This window comes from Canis lupus, chromosome 26 (genome assembly GCF_003254725.2).
Source record: "Canis lupus dingo isolate Sandy chromosome 26, ASM325472v2, whole genome shotgun sequence".
Taxonomy (NCBI): Eukaryota; Metazoa; Chordata; class Mammalia; order Carnivora; family Canidae; genus Canis; species Canis lupus.
In genome coordinates, this window is record NC_064268.1 from 6,562,733 (window position 1) to 6,580,214 (window position 17,482).

Genomic DNA, 17,482 nt, shown 5'->3' on the forward strand with positions numbered 1-17,482 from the left:
CTGCTTCTCCCTCTGCCTGTGTCTCTGCCTCTCTCTCTCTGTCTTTCTCTGTGTCTCTCATGAATAAATAAAATCTTTAAAAAAAAAAAAGTTGCCTATTTGTCTGGGCTTGTTGAACTATATTTCAATTCAGCTGTCTTAGCCTAGAATGTTAAATTTATTTCACCTGGATTATCAATATTCTATCATATTAAATAATTTATTTACTTTTAAGAGGTATATTTTAAGAATATATATATATTCTTAATGTTTTAAGATTTGTGTTACTTATTTAAGATAGCATGTGAGCATGCATGGGGAGAGGGGTAGTGGGAGAGAATCTGAAGTAGACTCCCTACTGAGCATGGAGCCTGAGAGGGGACTGGATCCCAAAACTCATGAGATCATGTCCTGAGTTGAAACCAAGAGTTGGATACTCAACCGACTGAGCCACTCTGGCACCCCTTCACCCCTTAAGAATATATTTAATAAGATTTCATATATAAGTTATTTTGCAAACTCAACCACTAATTGTCACTTTTCCTCTCATGTAAATAGAGGAGTGTTGCAGTCACTTATTGAAAAACACTTCCCTGCTCCAGACCGGAAAAAACTTTATAGTTTGCTAGGAATCGATTTGACAGCTCCAAGTAACAACAGTTCACCACGAGATAGTCCTTGTAAAGAAAGTAAAGTAAAGAAGCGGAAAGGTGAGTTCTTTAAATGATGTTGAAAAGAGTATAAATTTGAGCATTTTGAAACAACTATATTTTGGGATTGAGCTGCCTTTTTTTTTTTTTTTTTTTTTTAAGATTTTATTTATTCATGAGAGAGAGAGAGAGGCAGAGACACAGGCAGAGGGAGAAGCAAGCTCCATGCAAGGAGCCTGACATGGGACTTGATCCTGGGTCTCCAGGATCAGGCCCTGTGCTGAAGGCAGCGCTAAACCGCTAAGCCACCCGGGCTGCCCAGGATTGAGCTGCTTTTTAAATTGGCATGTGTTTGCTTATTTTTGCTGCTGCTTTTGTAGTTTTGAATGCACAAGTGATTCCCTATTTTAAATTAGGGCTTGAATAATTTGACTAATGCTAGGTATGAATGTTAAGCATTGGCCTTACATCATTTAACCCATAAGGGATCCATATGAAAATATATATTTTGGTTTTTTGTGTGTGTCTGTGTTTTGTCTTTTTTTTACTTTTTGTTTTCTAGAGATGGAGGACACTAAGGCACAGAAAGATTAAGAAGTTAAGGATTCTCCCTAGGTTCACAAAGCTAGTGGGTGATATATAGAAAGCAAAATCTGGGCCTTCCTGTTGTCAAAGCTGCATATGCATGTAGACATATACGGTGTTTTTATAGTCTTTAAAAAGGCATTTGTTATTTTATTATTAGGAATACACTCAGTTCCTCTTAGACATTTTATAATATGCAAACTTTGGTTTGTGTTTAGAGGCTTAGTAACCTGTTTGGCTTTCAGAAGTTAACTTCTCAGGCTCTCTTTAAGATAGCGATAACTTCTGTGGGAACGACTGATGCTGTGTCTTCTAAACACAGTGGCTGACACTTTAACCTTGTTTAATCTGTTCTAGAAGCACACTTTTTTTTACATTTTTAATATGCTTGAAAGTGGATTGGTTGTTTTAATTGACAATATTTTTTATTGTAGTGGCACAAAAAATGGCACAAAAAGTAATACTGTAGAATCAATGGTATCTTAAATGGTCACATGGTCCTGTTTCCCTTTCCTGAATTATGTTGTTCTTACCATCTATCTCATAAGTGAACTATTAATGGTTTGTTCCAGGTGACTTTGTCTTTTTCTTTTTTTTTTCCTTTGAGAAAGAAAGAAAGAGTATGTGCTCATGAGTGATAGGGAGGGGCAGGAGTAGAGGGAGAGAGAGAATCTTTTTTCTTTTTTTTTTTTTGGGAGAGAGAGAATCTTAAGCAGGATCCACACCCAGCATGGAGCCCCATTCAGGGCACCACCCTGAGATCATGACCTGAGCCCAAACCAAGAGTCAGGCACTTAACTGACTGAGCCAGGCACCGGCTCCTCCACCACCACCACCAACCCCCATCGCCCATGTGTTTTTTGAATGCTCACTAAAATAATTTAAATTAGCACCTTGTTTGACTTTTACAAATGAAGTTTTTGTTTTAAGATTTTATTTATTCATGAGAAATACATAGAGAGAGAGAGAGGCAGAGACACAAGCAGAGGGAGAAGCAGGCTCCATGTACGGAGCCCGATGCAGGACTTGATCCCGGGACTCTAGGATCATGCCCTGGGCCAAAGACAGGCACTAAACCGCTGAGCAACCCAGGCATCCCTAAAGTATTTTAATTTTTACATATTCTATAAACCTGTAATTATTAGGTCCCTGCTCTCAGCCTCATTCATAAAGTGTGAAAATGCTGGAGGTTCTGTGTTATCCTGAATGTATTATAAAACGTGCACTTAAAGACAATCTTGAATTTGTATTTATATGTCTGATTTCTTCTTAGTAATTGAGTATAGCCTGATTTCTTATGGGAATCTAAAAGGTTAACGTTTGCTTGGAAATTTATATACTTAAAAAAATGTTTTTTCTGTATACATCTCATTTAAAGAATGCATGAACTACATTCTTCTAGATCTTTAGAACAGTGTGGACTAACTGTCTCGTTTGGGGTTCGAGGGTAGGTGAAGAAATAACTCGAGAAGCCAAAAAAGCACGAAAAGTAGGTGCTCTTACTGGTAGCAGTTCTGATGATAGTGGAAGTGAATCTGATGCATCTGATCATGAAGAAAGTGACTATGAGAGCTCTAAAAACATGAGTTCCGGAGATGATGATGATTTCAACCCATTCAGAGATGAGTCTAGTGAGGATGATGAAGATGGTAAGTACCTCATTATATTAACAATACTGAAAGGATAGATAGTTCTGTGTTAGAAATGGGATATTTTAATAAAACCTGTTTTTTCCTGGTGCAGTACAAATCATTGCACAGAATCTAGTCCGCTTGGTGGAGAAATCCCCAAGCTGCTCTGTCTTTTGGTGTTTTAGCTCATTTATGTGAGATAGTGGTCTCAATTTTGTGCAGTGATTTTATTATTATTATTTAGATTTATTTATTTATTTGGGAGAGGAGAGTAGGGGGAGGAGCAGAGGGAGGGGGGCAAGCAGACTCTGTGCTGGGCATGGAGCCCACGTGGAGCTCAACCTCACAACTTTGAGATCACTACCTAAGCCAAAACCAGGAGTCAAACACTCAACTGACTGACCCATCCAAGCATCCCTTGTGTGGTAACTTTAAACCTTATACTATGGAATTGAACCTTTTAGTGTGTTGAATGTACGGGACCCCTGATTTTGGGGACCCTTGATTTATAAGTTACCAATTAAAAAAAATTCAAGGGTGGTTTCCTTTGAATATTTGCTTCTTTTACAAATGATTTGACCACATCTTTCCTTAACTTTCAGATCCCTGGTTGATCAGAAAAGATCATAAGAAAAACAAAGATAAAAAAAAAAAGAAAAGTATAGATCCAGATTCTATTCAAAGTGCCTTATTAGCATCAGGTCTTGGATCAAAACGACCTAGTTTTTCATCTACACCAGTAATTTTGCCTGCTCCTAACAGTGCACCAGGTATCTATGGGGAAGCTTGCTTGTCTGGTGAAATGTACTTTGAAGTAAAATGTATTTAAATTATGTACTGAATTTTAACAAATGTATTTTATCTAGCTAACAGTAACACCAACAGTAACAATAGCCTTATAACAAGTCAGGATGCTGTGGAAAGGGCCCAGCAGATGAAGAAAGACCTCCTTGATAAACTAGAGAAATTAGCTGAAGACCTCCCTCCTAATACCCTGGATGAACTTATTGATGAACTTGGTGGCCCTGAGAATGTTGCTGAGGTAAATATGACTTGATCAGGGCTGTGTCTTTGTCCTTTTTTTGGCCACTTAAAACTCTGCAGAATGCGTGATATTTTGGATATCATCACATAATAATGTGTTTAATTTTCTCTTACATCTTAGAACCTTTGTTCTCTGTCATCCTAGTGTCAGTAAATTCTTGTCCTTAGTATCTCAGTGTTTACTCAACACACTGATCTGTTACTATACCTGTCATGCGGCCTCTGATCATTGCCACACATCTGCTTTCTCTGCTGGAGTTTGAACTTGTCAAAACCAGAGAGTGTGTTGCAGTGTTCTCTCCCTTACACTGCCTGGTGTAGCTTAGGCTGCGCCCGTATGTGTCGGCTTCATCATCTGCTTTGCTCTCCCACCAAGTTTCTTTAATGCAGAGGTCGTATGCTTCCTGCTCCTTAATCAGGGACTTAACTATAAGTGACACTGTTTGGCTTTGCAGATGACTGGTCGCAAAGGCAGGGTTGTAAGCAACGATGATGGAAGCATATCTTATGAATCAAGATCTGAACTTGATGTCCCTGTAGAAATACTAAATATCACAGAAAAACAAAGATTTATGGATGGAGATAAGGTATGTTTTTCTGAAATGCTTTTCAATAAAAAGTATAATTACATATTTAAGTTGATGTTTAGAGGTTTTTTTTTTTTCTTTAGAGAAATGAAGTGTGTTGAATGTTATTTAATTTTTAGTGACTGTACATAATCATTGAACACTTTACACATTTTCATTATTTGCTCACAAATTGAATGTAGTAAGATATTGTGCACAGAATCAGATGTGGTTCTTAAAAATTGAGGCTTTTTAAAAATTTTTTTTTAAGATTTTATTTATTCACAAGAGATATAGAGGCAGAGACAAAGGCAGAGGGAGAAGCAGGCTCCATGCAAGGAGCCCGATGCAGAACTCGAACCTGGGAATTCGGGATCACACCCTGAGCCAGCAGGCAGGCAGACAGGCACTCAGCCACTGAGCCACTCAGGCATCCTGGCTTTTTAAAATTTTAATCAGCGTATTAAAATATTGTGTTCTCTCAGGTCATCTTAGTGGCTTCACATGTAATGCTACTCTGCGGTGTCTAATTTTGCCTCCAGAAATATTTAAGCATACCCAGATTACTAGTGTCCTTTCATTTTGCTGAATTTCTTATTGCCATGCTGTGTTGTATTAGGATGATCGCTGAAAGACCTGCAAATTGGCTTACGTACCTCACCACTGTAGAGGCCTCAGTTGCCTCCAGAGGCTCTTCGTGTAGCCTCTTACTGTTGAGTAGTCAGTCAATTTTGAGATTCTCAGACTACTTGGAACTCAGATTCCCCATCTACTTGGAATTGCTTTAAGCATTTGCTGATGAAATTGCTTTAAAAAAGGAATGCCACTTAAATGTAATTCCTTAATTTATTCTTATTTTTTTATATTTTGTTTATTTGACAGAAGTAACAAGATCTAGCATGAGCGGGGAGGAGAAGGAAAAAGCAGGCTCCCCGCCGAGCAGGAGCCCGACTCAGGGCTCGATCCCAGGACCCTGGGATCACAACCTGAGCCAAAGGCAGATGGTTACCTGACTGAGCCACCCAGGCACCCTTTAATTACTTACTTTAAATAGAATAAAATCTTCTCTTTGGGTGCCTGGGTGGCTCAGTCAGTTAAGCATCTGCCTTCAGTTCAGATCATGATCCTAGTATCCTGGGATCAAGCCCTGCATTGGGCTCTTGGGCTCTTTGCTTGATGGGGAGCCTGCTTCTCCTGCTCCTTCTGTGGTTCCTCTTTCTTGTGCTCTCTGGCTCTCTCTCTCCCTCTGAGTCAAATAAATAAAATCTTTAAAAAAATAATCTCTGTTTACCCATATTTTTCTTTATATTTCAGTGAGTTTTAATGCAGCTATAAAAATAGAGGATAGTTACCCCCATCAAAGTTGTGGGGTTTTTTTTTTTTAAGATTTTTATTTTATTGTTTTATTTTATATTTTTGGGGTTTTTTTTTTGTTTTGTTTTGTTTAGATTTTTATTTATTTTCGAGACATAGCATGAGAGAGGGGGAGAGGGCCAGAGGGAAAAGGACAAGCAGACTTCCCACTGAGCAGGGAGTCAGATGTGGATATGGGGCTCAATCCCAGGACCCTGAGATCATGATCTGAGCTATATTGAGATGGTTAACCAACTGAGCCATTCAGGCACCCCCACAGTTGTCTCTTATAAACATATTTCATAGTTCGTGTTATGTATTTTTTTTTAAGATTTATTTATTTTAGAGAAAGTGTGCGCATGAGAACATAGGAAGAGGAAAAGGGAGAGGGAGAGAGACTTTCCAGCAAACTCCTTGCTGAGCATAAAGCCCAACATGGAGCTCGATCTCATGATGCTAAGAATATGACCTGAGTTGAAACCAGGAATTTGGACGCTTAACGGACTAAGCCAACCCAGGCACCTCCCCTCATGTTACGTATTTTAAAAATTGTAGGTAGAAGTATTTTCAGTTGTGTTACATAGTTTGTTTCATGAATTTATGCCGATATGCATTAGGAATTGTATTCATTGAGGAACGTCTAGTGGTTCAGTGGTTTAGCGCCTGCCTGTGGCTCAGGGCGTGATCCCGGGATCCGGCATCAAGTCCCACATTGGGCTCCCTACAAGGAGCCTGCTTTTCTCTCTGCCTAAGTCTCTGCCCCCGCCCCGTCCTCCCCCATGTCTCTCTCTCTCTCTCTAATGAATAAATAAATAAGTCTTAAAAAAAATGAAAAGAATTGTTTTCATTGGAATTAACTTTAGCTGTTAAGTGACAGAAAATCCAAAATTGTGTTGACTTAAACAAGGTAGAAGGTAATTTCTCCCACATACAAGCTCGAGTAGGTAGACCAGAGCTGTTATGGCTCCTTGAAGACTATGTCTCTTCTGTCTTATTCCTTTAACGTGTGAGGCTTCATTTTCATATTACCTATTTCACATTCAGTCATTATACCTCTGTATTTCATCTAGCAGAAAGAAGGAAAGAAGAGAAGAGCATATTCTTGACTTTTTTTTTTTTAAGATTTTATTTATTCATGACAGACACAGAAAGAGAAGCAGAGGGAGGAGAAGCAGGCTCCATGCAAGGAGCCCGATGTGGGACTCAACCCTGGGGAATCTGGGATTATGTGCTGAACCACCCAGGTGTCCCATATTCTTGACTTTTAAGGACATCTCTTAAATGTACATATCACCTATACCCTACTGGAGTGTGCTCATAATTAGCTATGAAGGAAAGTGAGAAATGTAGTCTTGATTCTTGGCAGGCATGCACCTATCTAAACCTGGGGGTTCTATAATTTAGGAAGAAGAGGAGAGTAGGTATTGGTGGGCCGGCCACTAGTACTCTAATTAAAAACTTTATTTTAGGGTACTTGCCTACTTGTCTTTTTGCAAAGGTGATCTTTACCTCTCCCCTCCCCCCTTATATTTTGATACAGAATATTGCTATCATCTCAGAAGCTGCCAGCTCAGGTATTTCATTACAAGCAGATCGGAGAGCTAAAAATCAAAGACGAAGAGTTCATATGACTTTGGAATTACCCTGGAGTGCAGATAGAGCAATTCAGCAATTTGGTAAGTTCCTACGTTGAATTTCACTTGATAGCTAGTAATCACTGGGGAAATGTGTACACATCAAAACCTGTATTTAATGTCAGATATCTTAAAACATGACATGTATATTTTGGAGCTGTTTGTGTATTGTATGTAAAAATGTAGACTACATGGAATCCATTTTTTACCTGTTTCAAGAAATATAAAAGATCTGTGTTGGATTTCATTGGAGTTTCTGTCATTATATCTAAAAATGGGTTCCTCGGGAGTATCTTCATCATCGATTTTCAGAATGTATGTGGTCTATGTCAGAGTAGCTGCCACCTCATATCCTTTTCAGCCCTCGGTGGCTTTACTGAGGGCATATTGCTCTTTCCCTAGCTTTACGTGTTCATGGCCCTGTGACCTGATGTTTAAAAAAAAAAAAAAAAGTTTAAGGGCACTGGAGCAGCTCAGTCAGTTAGAGTGTCCAACACTTGATTTCTTCAGCTAAGGTTGTGATCTCCAGGACATGGAATTGAGCCCTGCATTGGGCTCCGTGCTAGCATGGAGTTTGCTTCAGATTCTCTCCCTTCCTCTGCATGTTCCTGTACCCACCCCCTTCCCCAGCATGCATGCACTCCCTCTCTAAAATAAAATCTTTGTAAAAACTTTTGGTTTTGAAGAATCCAGAGCAGCGGGTACTTCAACATATTGTGGTTAACCCAAGTGGGGCAGAAGTAATAATCTGTTTATCATTGATTGTTTTGTGGCAGTTTCTGTTCTTTTATAAGGAGGAGTGTTTTTTTCTTTTTTTTTTTAAGATTTTATTTATTTGACTGGCACAAGCAGGGGAGTGCGAGAGGTTGAAGCAACCTCCCCACTGGGCAGAGAGGCCAATGTGGGACTCTATCCCACAACCCTGGGATCATGACTTAAACTGAAGACAGGTGCTTAACTGCCTGAGCCGCCCAGGCTTCCCATTGAGTATTGTTCTGAATATGGATGTTGCGATCAGTGTTTTTTTATTTTTTACCTTTAGTGGAATTACAGTAATTGTTACATTCTTTAATTTTTTTCTCTTAAGAGTTTCTGAATACCAGTTTAGTATTAAGATGCTAGGAATAGATCTCAGAATACACTTATCTAGTGAACACCGTATTTTTTAAAATCTTCTTTTTATTTAAATTCAGTTAACATATAATGTATTATTGGTTTCAGAGATAAAGGTCAGTGATTCATCAGTCTTCTATAATACCCGTGCTCATTACATCGTGAGCCTCTTTAATGCCCATTGCCTGGTTACCCCATTACCCTCCCTCCCTCCCCTCCAGCAACCTTCATTTTGTTTCCTGTGATTAAGAATCTTTTATGGTTTGTGTCCCTCTCTGATTTCACCTTGTTTTATTTTTTCCTCTTGCCCCTAAAATCCTGCTTTGTTTCTTAAATTCCACATAGGAGTGAGATCATATGAAAATTGTCTTTTTCTGATTGACTTACTTCACTTACCATAATACTCTCTAGCTCTAGCCAGTCATTGCAAATGGCAAGGTTTTTTGATGGCTGAGTAATATTCCATTATATATAATATATACCATGTTTTCTTTTTTTTTTTTTTTTTAATTTTTATTTATTTATGATAGTCACAGAGAGAGAGAGGCAGAGACACAGGCAGAGGGAGAAGCAGGCTCCATGCACCGGGAGCCTGATGTGGGATTCGATCCCGGGTCTCCAGGATCGCGCCCTGGGCCAAAGGCAGGCGCCAAACCGCTGCGCCACCCAGGGATCCCCCATGTTTTCTTTATTCAGTCATCTGTCAATGGACATCAGGGCTTTTTCCATAATTTGGCTATTGTGGATATGGCTGGTATAAACATTGGGGTGCAGGTGCCCCTACAGATTTCTATATTTGTATTTTTGAGGTAAATCCCTAGTAATCTCTGACCATGCTGCTGCCCAGGCTGAGACTACTCACCTCTGGAGGTTGTGACCAGGCACTTGTGAGAACGTCCCTACCCTTGGGCTGCCTCCAGATGTCACCCAGGAGTCCTCTCCGTATATACACACACACACAACTCAGGGATGGAGGTTTTGGGACTCCCAAGTTCAGTGCTATAGGCTTGGGCCTGGGTTGGGCACTGGAGTCAGACCAGCACTGGCTGGGTGGGGGGGAAGATGCATGTTTTTAGCCCCAGAAATAAAGACCTGTTTGCCTACCACTGGGCTCTGCTTTGCCTTGGTGGAGTGGGCAGTGATCAACAACAACAGCAACAAAATGCTGGGTCATAGGGTAGTTCTATTTTCAAGTTTTTGAGGAACTTCCATACTGTTTTCCAGAGTGGCTGCACCAGCTTGCATTCCCACCAACAGTGTAAGAGGATGCCCTTTTCTCCACATCCTTGCCAACATCTGTCATTTCCTGCACAGTCTGTATTTTTAATGTCGTTACAGGACGAACTCATAGATCAAACCAAGTTACTGCTCCTGAGTATGTGTTTCTGATTTCTGAGTTGGCAGGGGAACAAAGATTTGCTTCTATTGTTGCTAAAAGACTTGAGAGCTTGGTAAGTTCTTGGGCTGTGTAGTTGTGTGTAAAAGATGGTGAATGCAACCTGTCTTCTGTGCCTTGATTGGAAATCTTCTGTCTTGATAGGGAGCACTTACCCATGGTGACAGAAGAGCAACAGAATCTAGAGATCTGAGCAGGTTCAATTTTGATAATAAGGTACATTTCAGCTTTCAGTATCTCTGAGATTTTGTGGTAGTGTGTATCCGTGGTGAACAGAAAGGGAAAGTGGTTACTGTTTAAAACTTAAAACTGCCTCTTATAGTTTCACTGTAAAATGATAGTATGGTATAAGAGACAGATTTTCACATATCAGATCTTTGGTGATAAATTCTGCAGTATAATCTTATTTTCATTCCTTTTAGGAAATAGAAGTGTAATAAATACTGGGAATCAAATGTGAATTTCCAGAAATAAAGGAAATTATTTACCAGACAGCTGTGTTTGTGAATCTTTGGTACCATAATAGTTTTTATAGTGTTCTGTTGGTGGTGTGATTAAAGTGTATCCAAATGCTGAAACTCGTTAAATTTTTTGTTTTTTTTTTATTGCAGTATGGAAGAAATGCTTTAGAAATTGTCATGAAATCCATTGTCAACCTAGATTCTCCTATGGTATCACCACCTCCAGACTACCCTGGAGAATTCTTTAAAGGTAACTTTAAAAAATAATCACAACAAATGAAAATGAGTACAAAGTAGGCACCAAAACCTGTTCTGACATATGCTGTTATTTTTCATTGTCTTTGCACATAAACTATATAAAAATTTAGAAATTAAAAGTTAGTAGACATCTAAGTTGACATCTTATAATCAGACTATTAAATTTCATTCATATAAAGTATTTTGTGCTCTTGACAGTTTATTGCATGTTAATACTAGATTAGTAGAGGAAGTGGTTTTGTTAGGTTAATTTAAAATGACTATGCCAGATAGCTTTTAAAATTTAATTTTAAAGTACAGGTAGGGCAGCCTAGGTGGCTTAGCAGTTTAGCACCGCCTTCAGCCCAGGGCGTGATCCTGGAGTCCCAGCATCAAGTCCCACATCAGGTTCCCTGCATGGAGCCTGCTTCTCACCTCTACCTTTGTCTCTGCCCCTCTGTGTGTGTGTTTGTCATGAATAAATAAAGTACAGGTAAATAATCATTGGAAGTTGACATAGGGTATAGATAAAACAAAATTGGCTCTGTATTCATAGTTATTAAAACTGTGTGATGGGTATATGTATGTGACTTATAGAACGTTCTCTTTACGTTTGTATGATTTTGGAAATTTCCGTATTAACAAAAAAGTCCAGCATAGTGCTATAGAAACTCTGACTTAGGGGATCCCTGGGTGGTGCAGCGGTTTGGCGCCTGCCTTTGGCCCAGGGCGCGATCCTGGAGACCCGGGATCGAATCCCACGTCGGGCTCCCGGTGCATGGAGCCTGCTTCTCCCTCTGCCTGTGTCTCTGCCTCTCTCTCTCTCTCTCTCTGTGTGTGACTATCATAAATAAATAAAAATTAAAAAAAAAAAAAAAAAGAAACTCTGACTTAACTCTCAAATCTGTAGATTATATTTTGCCCATAAATGTAAGTAGTCGGGATCCCTGGGTGGCGCAGCGGTTTGGCGCCTGCCTTTGGCCCAGGGCGCGATCCTGGAGACCCGGGATCGAATCCCACGTCGGGCTTCCGATGCATGGAGCCTGCTTCTCCCTCTGCCTGTGTCTCTGCCCCTCTCTCTCTCTGTGACTATCATGAATAAATAAATAAAATCTTTTTTTAAGAAAAAAAATAAATAAATATAAGTAGTCTACATGGTTTTAATTTTTGATAATTTATTATATAATTCAGGAAGCTCTGAAAACATTTTGGAAAATATGTAGATGTAAGATACATGAAACATCATTATAGGGTTAGGATTTTTCACTAGAAAGTCTTTTCTAGTTAGAAACCAGTGTTTAGTATTGGTACAAGCCCTATTGATATACTGTCAAGGGTGCTTATAATCACTGATGGCATTAACAAAGCAACAAAGGAAGATGTTTCTCTCTTCTTCTCCCCCTTTTATTTCTTTCCATTCTCTTTCCCTCCCTCTCTTTTTTCTTTTTTTGTTGTGTTTAAAATGGCTCCCTCATTTACTTCTAAGTTTTTCTAATTACATGCTACTTGCAGTGCCTGGCTGGCTCAGTTGGCACAACATGTGACTTGATCCTCAGGGTTGTGAGTTCAGGCCCCATGTTGGATGTAGAGATTACTTAAAAATAAAATTTTAAAAAAAATTACGTTATTTACTTATTATAAGTAATGGGGAAAATATTTAATAAAGAGTCCATGCTGTTTGTTTATTCATGAGAGACACAGAGAGGCAAAGATCAAGGCAGTGGGAGAAGCAGGCTCCATGCAGGGAGGAGCCCAATGTGGGACTCAATCCTGGGACCGCGGGATCACGACCTGAGCCGAAGGTAGATGCTTGACCGCTGAGCCACCCAGGTGTCCCCCATGCTCTCCCCTTAATCTCCATCTTCCATTCTCACCTGCTGAGGTCACAAATGTTGATAGTCTGAGGGATCCCTGGGTGGTGCAGCGGTTTAGCGCCTGCCTTTGGCTCAGGGCACGATCCTGGAGACCTGGGATCGAATCCCACGTCGGGCTCCTGGTGCATGGAGCCTGCTTCTCCCTCTGCCTGTGTCTCTGCCTCTCTCTTTCTCTCTCTGTGACTATCGTAAATAAATAAAAATTTAAAAAACAAAAAAAAAATGTTGATAGTCTGAACAGGGGCAGCCTGCCACATCTTTTCTCCGTTTTCATCTAAACAAAGAACTTTTCTTTTAAATGTGATTAATATTATTTTAATATTACTTCTGATATCCTGTTCTCATTTAATACCTCCTCCTAGACAGACACTTCCTACAACTTCATAGCTATTGCATTAGCATTTTTTTTTTAACAGTTGCACAGTATTTTGCAGCTGGCTTATACAGCATTTTTTTCCCCATCATTCCTTTATTGGTATTCAAATGGTTTTGATTTGTTTTGGTACCATCTCTAACAATGCTAAAATTTTATGGCTATCCTTTTGTACAGATTTTCCTCCATAAGATTGGTTTCCAAAAGGAGGATTTTTGCCTACACAGTTGTCACCTGCATAATTTACAACAGTTTTGTGCATGTAGCAGAGTACTAGCTAATTTATTAAATGTGTAAATAGGATATAATCATGCTTCCTGTTGGCTCTTTTCTCTTACACCCTTATTCTGTAAGTCTGGGTTAGAGCCTAGACAATAGTATTAAAGAGCTGTATAGGGGCACCTGGATGGCTCAGTTGGTTAAGTATGTGCCTTCAACTCAGGTCATGATCCCAGGCTGCTGGGATTGAGCCCCATATCAGGCTCCCTGCTCAGCAGGGACTCTGCTTCTCTCTCTCCCTTTACTTTTCATCCTGCGCGTGCGGATGCACTCGCTCTTTCTCTATCAAATAAATAAAATCTTTTTATAAAATGCTCTGTAAACTGCCTTCATAGTAACATAATGCAGAACAAGTTAACTGTTTTACGTATTGCTTCTGCAGCACCTTGTCAATATTGGTATTGTTTTGGATGGAAACAAGATTAATAGCTTATTTACACAACTATTTAATCAACTAGTTTATATATTCAAAATTGTTTATATTCTGTAGGTGATAACTGCATAACCAAAGATGTCTACCATCAAAGACTGCTGTTAGAAAAAATACAGTGTGAAGTTTGAGTGCTGTATGATTTCAGAATACCAAAACATCATTTGGGGACTGTGAGTTCCATTTAATTCAGCGAATAGGAACTACAAAAGATACCTTAGACTGTGGGGTTTGTGTGTGTGTGTGTGTGTGTGTGTGTGTGTGTGTGTGTGTTTAAAGATTTTATTGATTCATGAAGTACACACAGAGGCAGAGAAATAGGCAGAGGAAGAAGCAGGCTCCTCACAGGAAGCCCGATGCGGGACTTAATCCCCTGACCCCCAGGATCACGCCCTGAGCCGAAGGCAACACTCAACCGCTGAGCCACCCAGGCGTCCCTCTTAGGCGGTGTTTTAATGCTAGAACTTGATCTACTTTGTTTAGTCAGGTAACAGCTCATTGAGTCATTTGGGCTATAAGGTATTTAAATTTCCTGACAGATGTTCGACAAGGACTGATAGGAGTTGGCCTAATAAATGTAGAAGATCGCTCGGGAATTCTTACTCTAGATAAAGGTAAGAATATGAGTTTTGTATATAGATACAACTATTGCTATATCATTACAGCCCAAGACCATTTTGTTTATGCTTTTGTCAACTTGAAGGTGAAGCTTCAAGTTTGTAGCATTCAATCCCTTTTTCCTGAATGCTCATAAATTCACTCAGGGTGGTTTTGTTATTTAAAAGAGATTAATGTTTCTTTTTAAAAAAAATAAATAAATAAAAGAGATTAATGCTGAGTGAAGTCAGTCAGTCGGAGAAGGACAAACATTATATGGTCTCATTCATTTGGGGAATATAAAAAAGTGAAAGGGAATAAAGGGGAAAGGAGAGAAAATGAGTGGGAAATAACACTGACGGTGACAGAACATGAGAGACTCCTAACTCTTGGAAATGAACAAAGGGTGGTGGAAGGGGAGATGGGCGGGGCGTTGGGGTGACTGGGTGACGCACTGAGGGGGTCACTTGATGGGATGAGCACTGGGTGTTATGCTATATGTTGGCAAATTGAACTCCAATAAAAAAAATATACCAAAAAAAATGAAGAACATATGACTCTTGATCTCGGGGTTGTGAGTTTGAGCCCCATGATGTTGGGGAAGAGATTACTTAAATAAGTAAATATTTCAAAAAACAAATAAAGAAATGATATATGAAAAAATAAAAGAGATTAAACCTTTATTCTGTCCCGGTAGCATCAATTCTCAACCCAGGTTGCATAAATGATCAGCTGTGAAGCTTTTAAAAAGTACTGAAACTACAGGTGAGGTTTCAACTTTGGTGATTTCCCATGGTTCCAAAGTTTCTAATTTTGCCGCCAAAGTTGAGTTTCACAGACTTAGAGCATTTAGAACTTTTTATGAGTTAAGATTTCATGTTGGAGGGCATTTTTATGTACTAAATGGTTTTCATACTTTCAGTAAGTGAATTTGAAGTTGCAAAAATTGAATAAAACAACCATCTTTAGCACATGTATGTGGTCATGCTAATTGCTAGAGATAGAAATGGTCAAATTAAAGCTCTGTTCTGGGAGCAGTACAAGATTGTGGTTGTGAGGGAAGACCATGGAGGAGGAAGTGAGACTTGGTTTAATTCCAGGGGTGAGTGGATTTTATTTGCCATTTGAATGCATTAAATCTGTCTTATAATCTTGTCCTTGCAGATTATAACAACATAGGAAAATTCTTAAATAGAATTTTGGGCATGGAAGTGCATCAGCAGAATGCGTTATTTCAGTATTTTGCAGACACACTTACAGCAGTTGTTCAAAATGCCAAAAAAAATGGAAGATATGATATGGGAATTTTAGGTAAGTAGAGAAATTTTGAAAATGTCCTGTTTATTCATAATAAAATATTCTTTTTCCATTCATATGTTGCTTTTTCTTGTTCAAGATCTTGGTTCTGGAGATGAAAAAGTGAGGAAAAGTGATGTTAAGAAGTTTTTGACTCCAGGATATTCCACCTCAGGTCATGTAGAGTTATACACTGTAAGTTCAGGAAATGTGCATGTGTGTGTGACCTCCTGTGATTGGCACTCACAGAAATGAGTATAATTTAAGTTGTATTCTTTCTTTTACAGATTAGTGTAGAGAGGGGAATGTCTTGGGAGGAAGCTACCAAGATTTGGGCTGAGCTGACAGGACCAGATGATGGCTTTTACTTGTCTTTGCAAGTAAGACTTGTCTCCTTGGGATGTTAATTGTTCATATATATAATGCATCATCACTGCCAGCAGTGCAATTGTCTATCCGCTTTGTGCCAGTTTTCCAATTGTGTTTAGCTTTTCTCTGTTTTGATAATTTATCATCAAATTAATAGACATTTTCATTTAATGTATTTTGAGGGGTGTTTATTAGCTGCGAGTTATGGATTATTACATACTCTTAGTTAATTGGACCCCTTTGTTTCATGGTGCGGTGACCTTCTCTAGGCCTATATCAAGAACTACGTTCATTGTTTAGTTCTGTAGGCCTCTAGTACGCTTCATATCTGAAAGATTCATTTTTTAGTTATTGTAAATAATTCTTTAGTATTTGTGGTAAAGCTAAGGAGGAGATGGAAGTATACATACAAATACATTTACACAGAGACATTGGCACATCCACAAATCAATGTATGTGTATATATATAATCATCCATGACCATGGTGCAATATCTTGAATTTTCTTGTTAAAGACTACAGAATTTTTATATCCCCTATTCTGTGATATTTATCTGTGTGTTCTTTCTTCTACAGAAATAATCTTTATTCTCTAATGGCACACAGAATGATGAAATACTACTGATACTATTACCCCAGTGTTCCTGAAAATAATTTTGGGAAAAAAGCATAAACTTTTTTTGCTTTTCCTTCCTCCCTTTCTCCCATTTTGTTGAAACATAGGTGTTTCAACTAATTCTGCATTGTCAGCATATGGTACTTCTGTAGTATGCTTTTCTTTCAATGCTTAATCTTAGCTCTGTAGGTAATTAATTTACATTTAGTTCATTTAGTTCACCTCTCACTAGTCCTTTGGTTACATCACTAATCGTTTTGGGTTTTTTGTTGTTTTGTTTTTTTAAGATTTTATTTACTTATTCATGAGAAAGAGAGAGGCAGAGGGGGAGAAGCAGGCTCCATGCAGGGAGCCCGATGCAGGACTCGATCCCGAGACTCCAGGATCATACCCTGGGCCGAAGGCAGGCACTAAACCGCTGAGCCACCCAGGGATCCTCTGTTGTTTTTTTAAAGATTTTATTTATTCATGAAAAACAGAGACAGAGGCAGAGACACAGGGAGAGGGAGAAGCAGGCTTCCCCCAAGGAACCCAATATGGAACTTGATCCCGGGATCATGCCCTGAGCCAAAGGCAAACGCTCAACCACTGAGCCACCCAGGCATCGCCATCTCTAATCATTTTGTTTGAAGTCTGTTCTGAATCCTCAAGAAGAGTGTGTTGGGAGCATTACTTCCTGAGGTTGGTTGTTTTTAAATTTATTTTTGAGAGAGAGTAAAAGCATATGTGCCCACCTGCACCCTGAGCAGGAGAGGGAGAGAGGATCTCAGACTCCCCGCTGAGCACGGAACCCAATGCGTGGCTCAATCCCCGGACCCTGAAATTATGGCTTGAAATGAAGTCAGACACTTAACTGACTGAGGTACCCTGGTGCCCCAGTGCTTCATTTTTGTGACTGAATAGTGTTCCATTGTGTGTGTGTGTGTATCCACCCCATTTTTTTTATTTGCCATATTTGTGAAGAGAACAACTGTATATAAAGACCAGGTTCAAGATGTAA

General features: G+C 39.3%; 1 protein-coding gene across 3 annotated transcripts in view; it reads left to right on the forward strand.

The window, feature by feature from the left end:
• Nucleotides 1-17,482, forward strand: part of SBNO1 (strawberry notch homolog 1) — a 62,073-nt gene that overhangs the window by 31,171 nt on the left and 13,420 nt on the right. For all 3 annotated transcript variants that reach the window (XM_035706408.2, XM_035706407.2, XM_025473697.3), the window contains exons 16-28: nucleotides 538-689; nucleotides 2,666-2,863; nucleotides 3,448-3,615; nucleotides 3,712-3,887; nucleotides 4,345-4,476; nucleotides 7,349-7,484; nucleotides 9,894-10,006; nucleotides 10,096-10,167; nucleotides 10,563-10,662; nucleotides 14,145-14,219; nucleotides 15,367-15,513; nucleotides 15,599-15,693; nucleotides 15,786-15,878. In XM_035706408.2, the coding sequence (XP_035562301.1) occupies nucleotides 538-689; nucleotides 2,666-2,863; nucleotides 3,448-3,615; nucleotides 3,712-3,887; nucleotides 4,345-4,476; nucleotides 7,349-7,484; nucleotides 9,894-10,006; nucleotides 10,096-10,167; nucleotides 10,563-10,662; nucleotides 14,145-14,219; nucleotides 15,367-15,513; nucleotides 15,599-15,693; nucleotides 15,786-15,878 (1,657 nt within the window). The remainder of the gene's footprint in view (nucleotides 1-537; nucleotides 690-2,665; nucleotides 2,864-3,447; nucleotides 3,616-3,711; nucleotides 3,888-4,344; nucleotides 4,477-7,348; nucleotides 7,485-9,893; nucleotides 10,007-10,095; nucleotides 10,168-10,562; nucleotides 10,663-14,144; nucleotides 14,220-15,366; nucleotides 15,514-15,598; nucleotides 15,694-15,785; nucleotides 15,879-17,482) is intronic.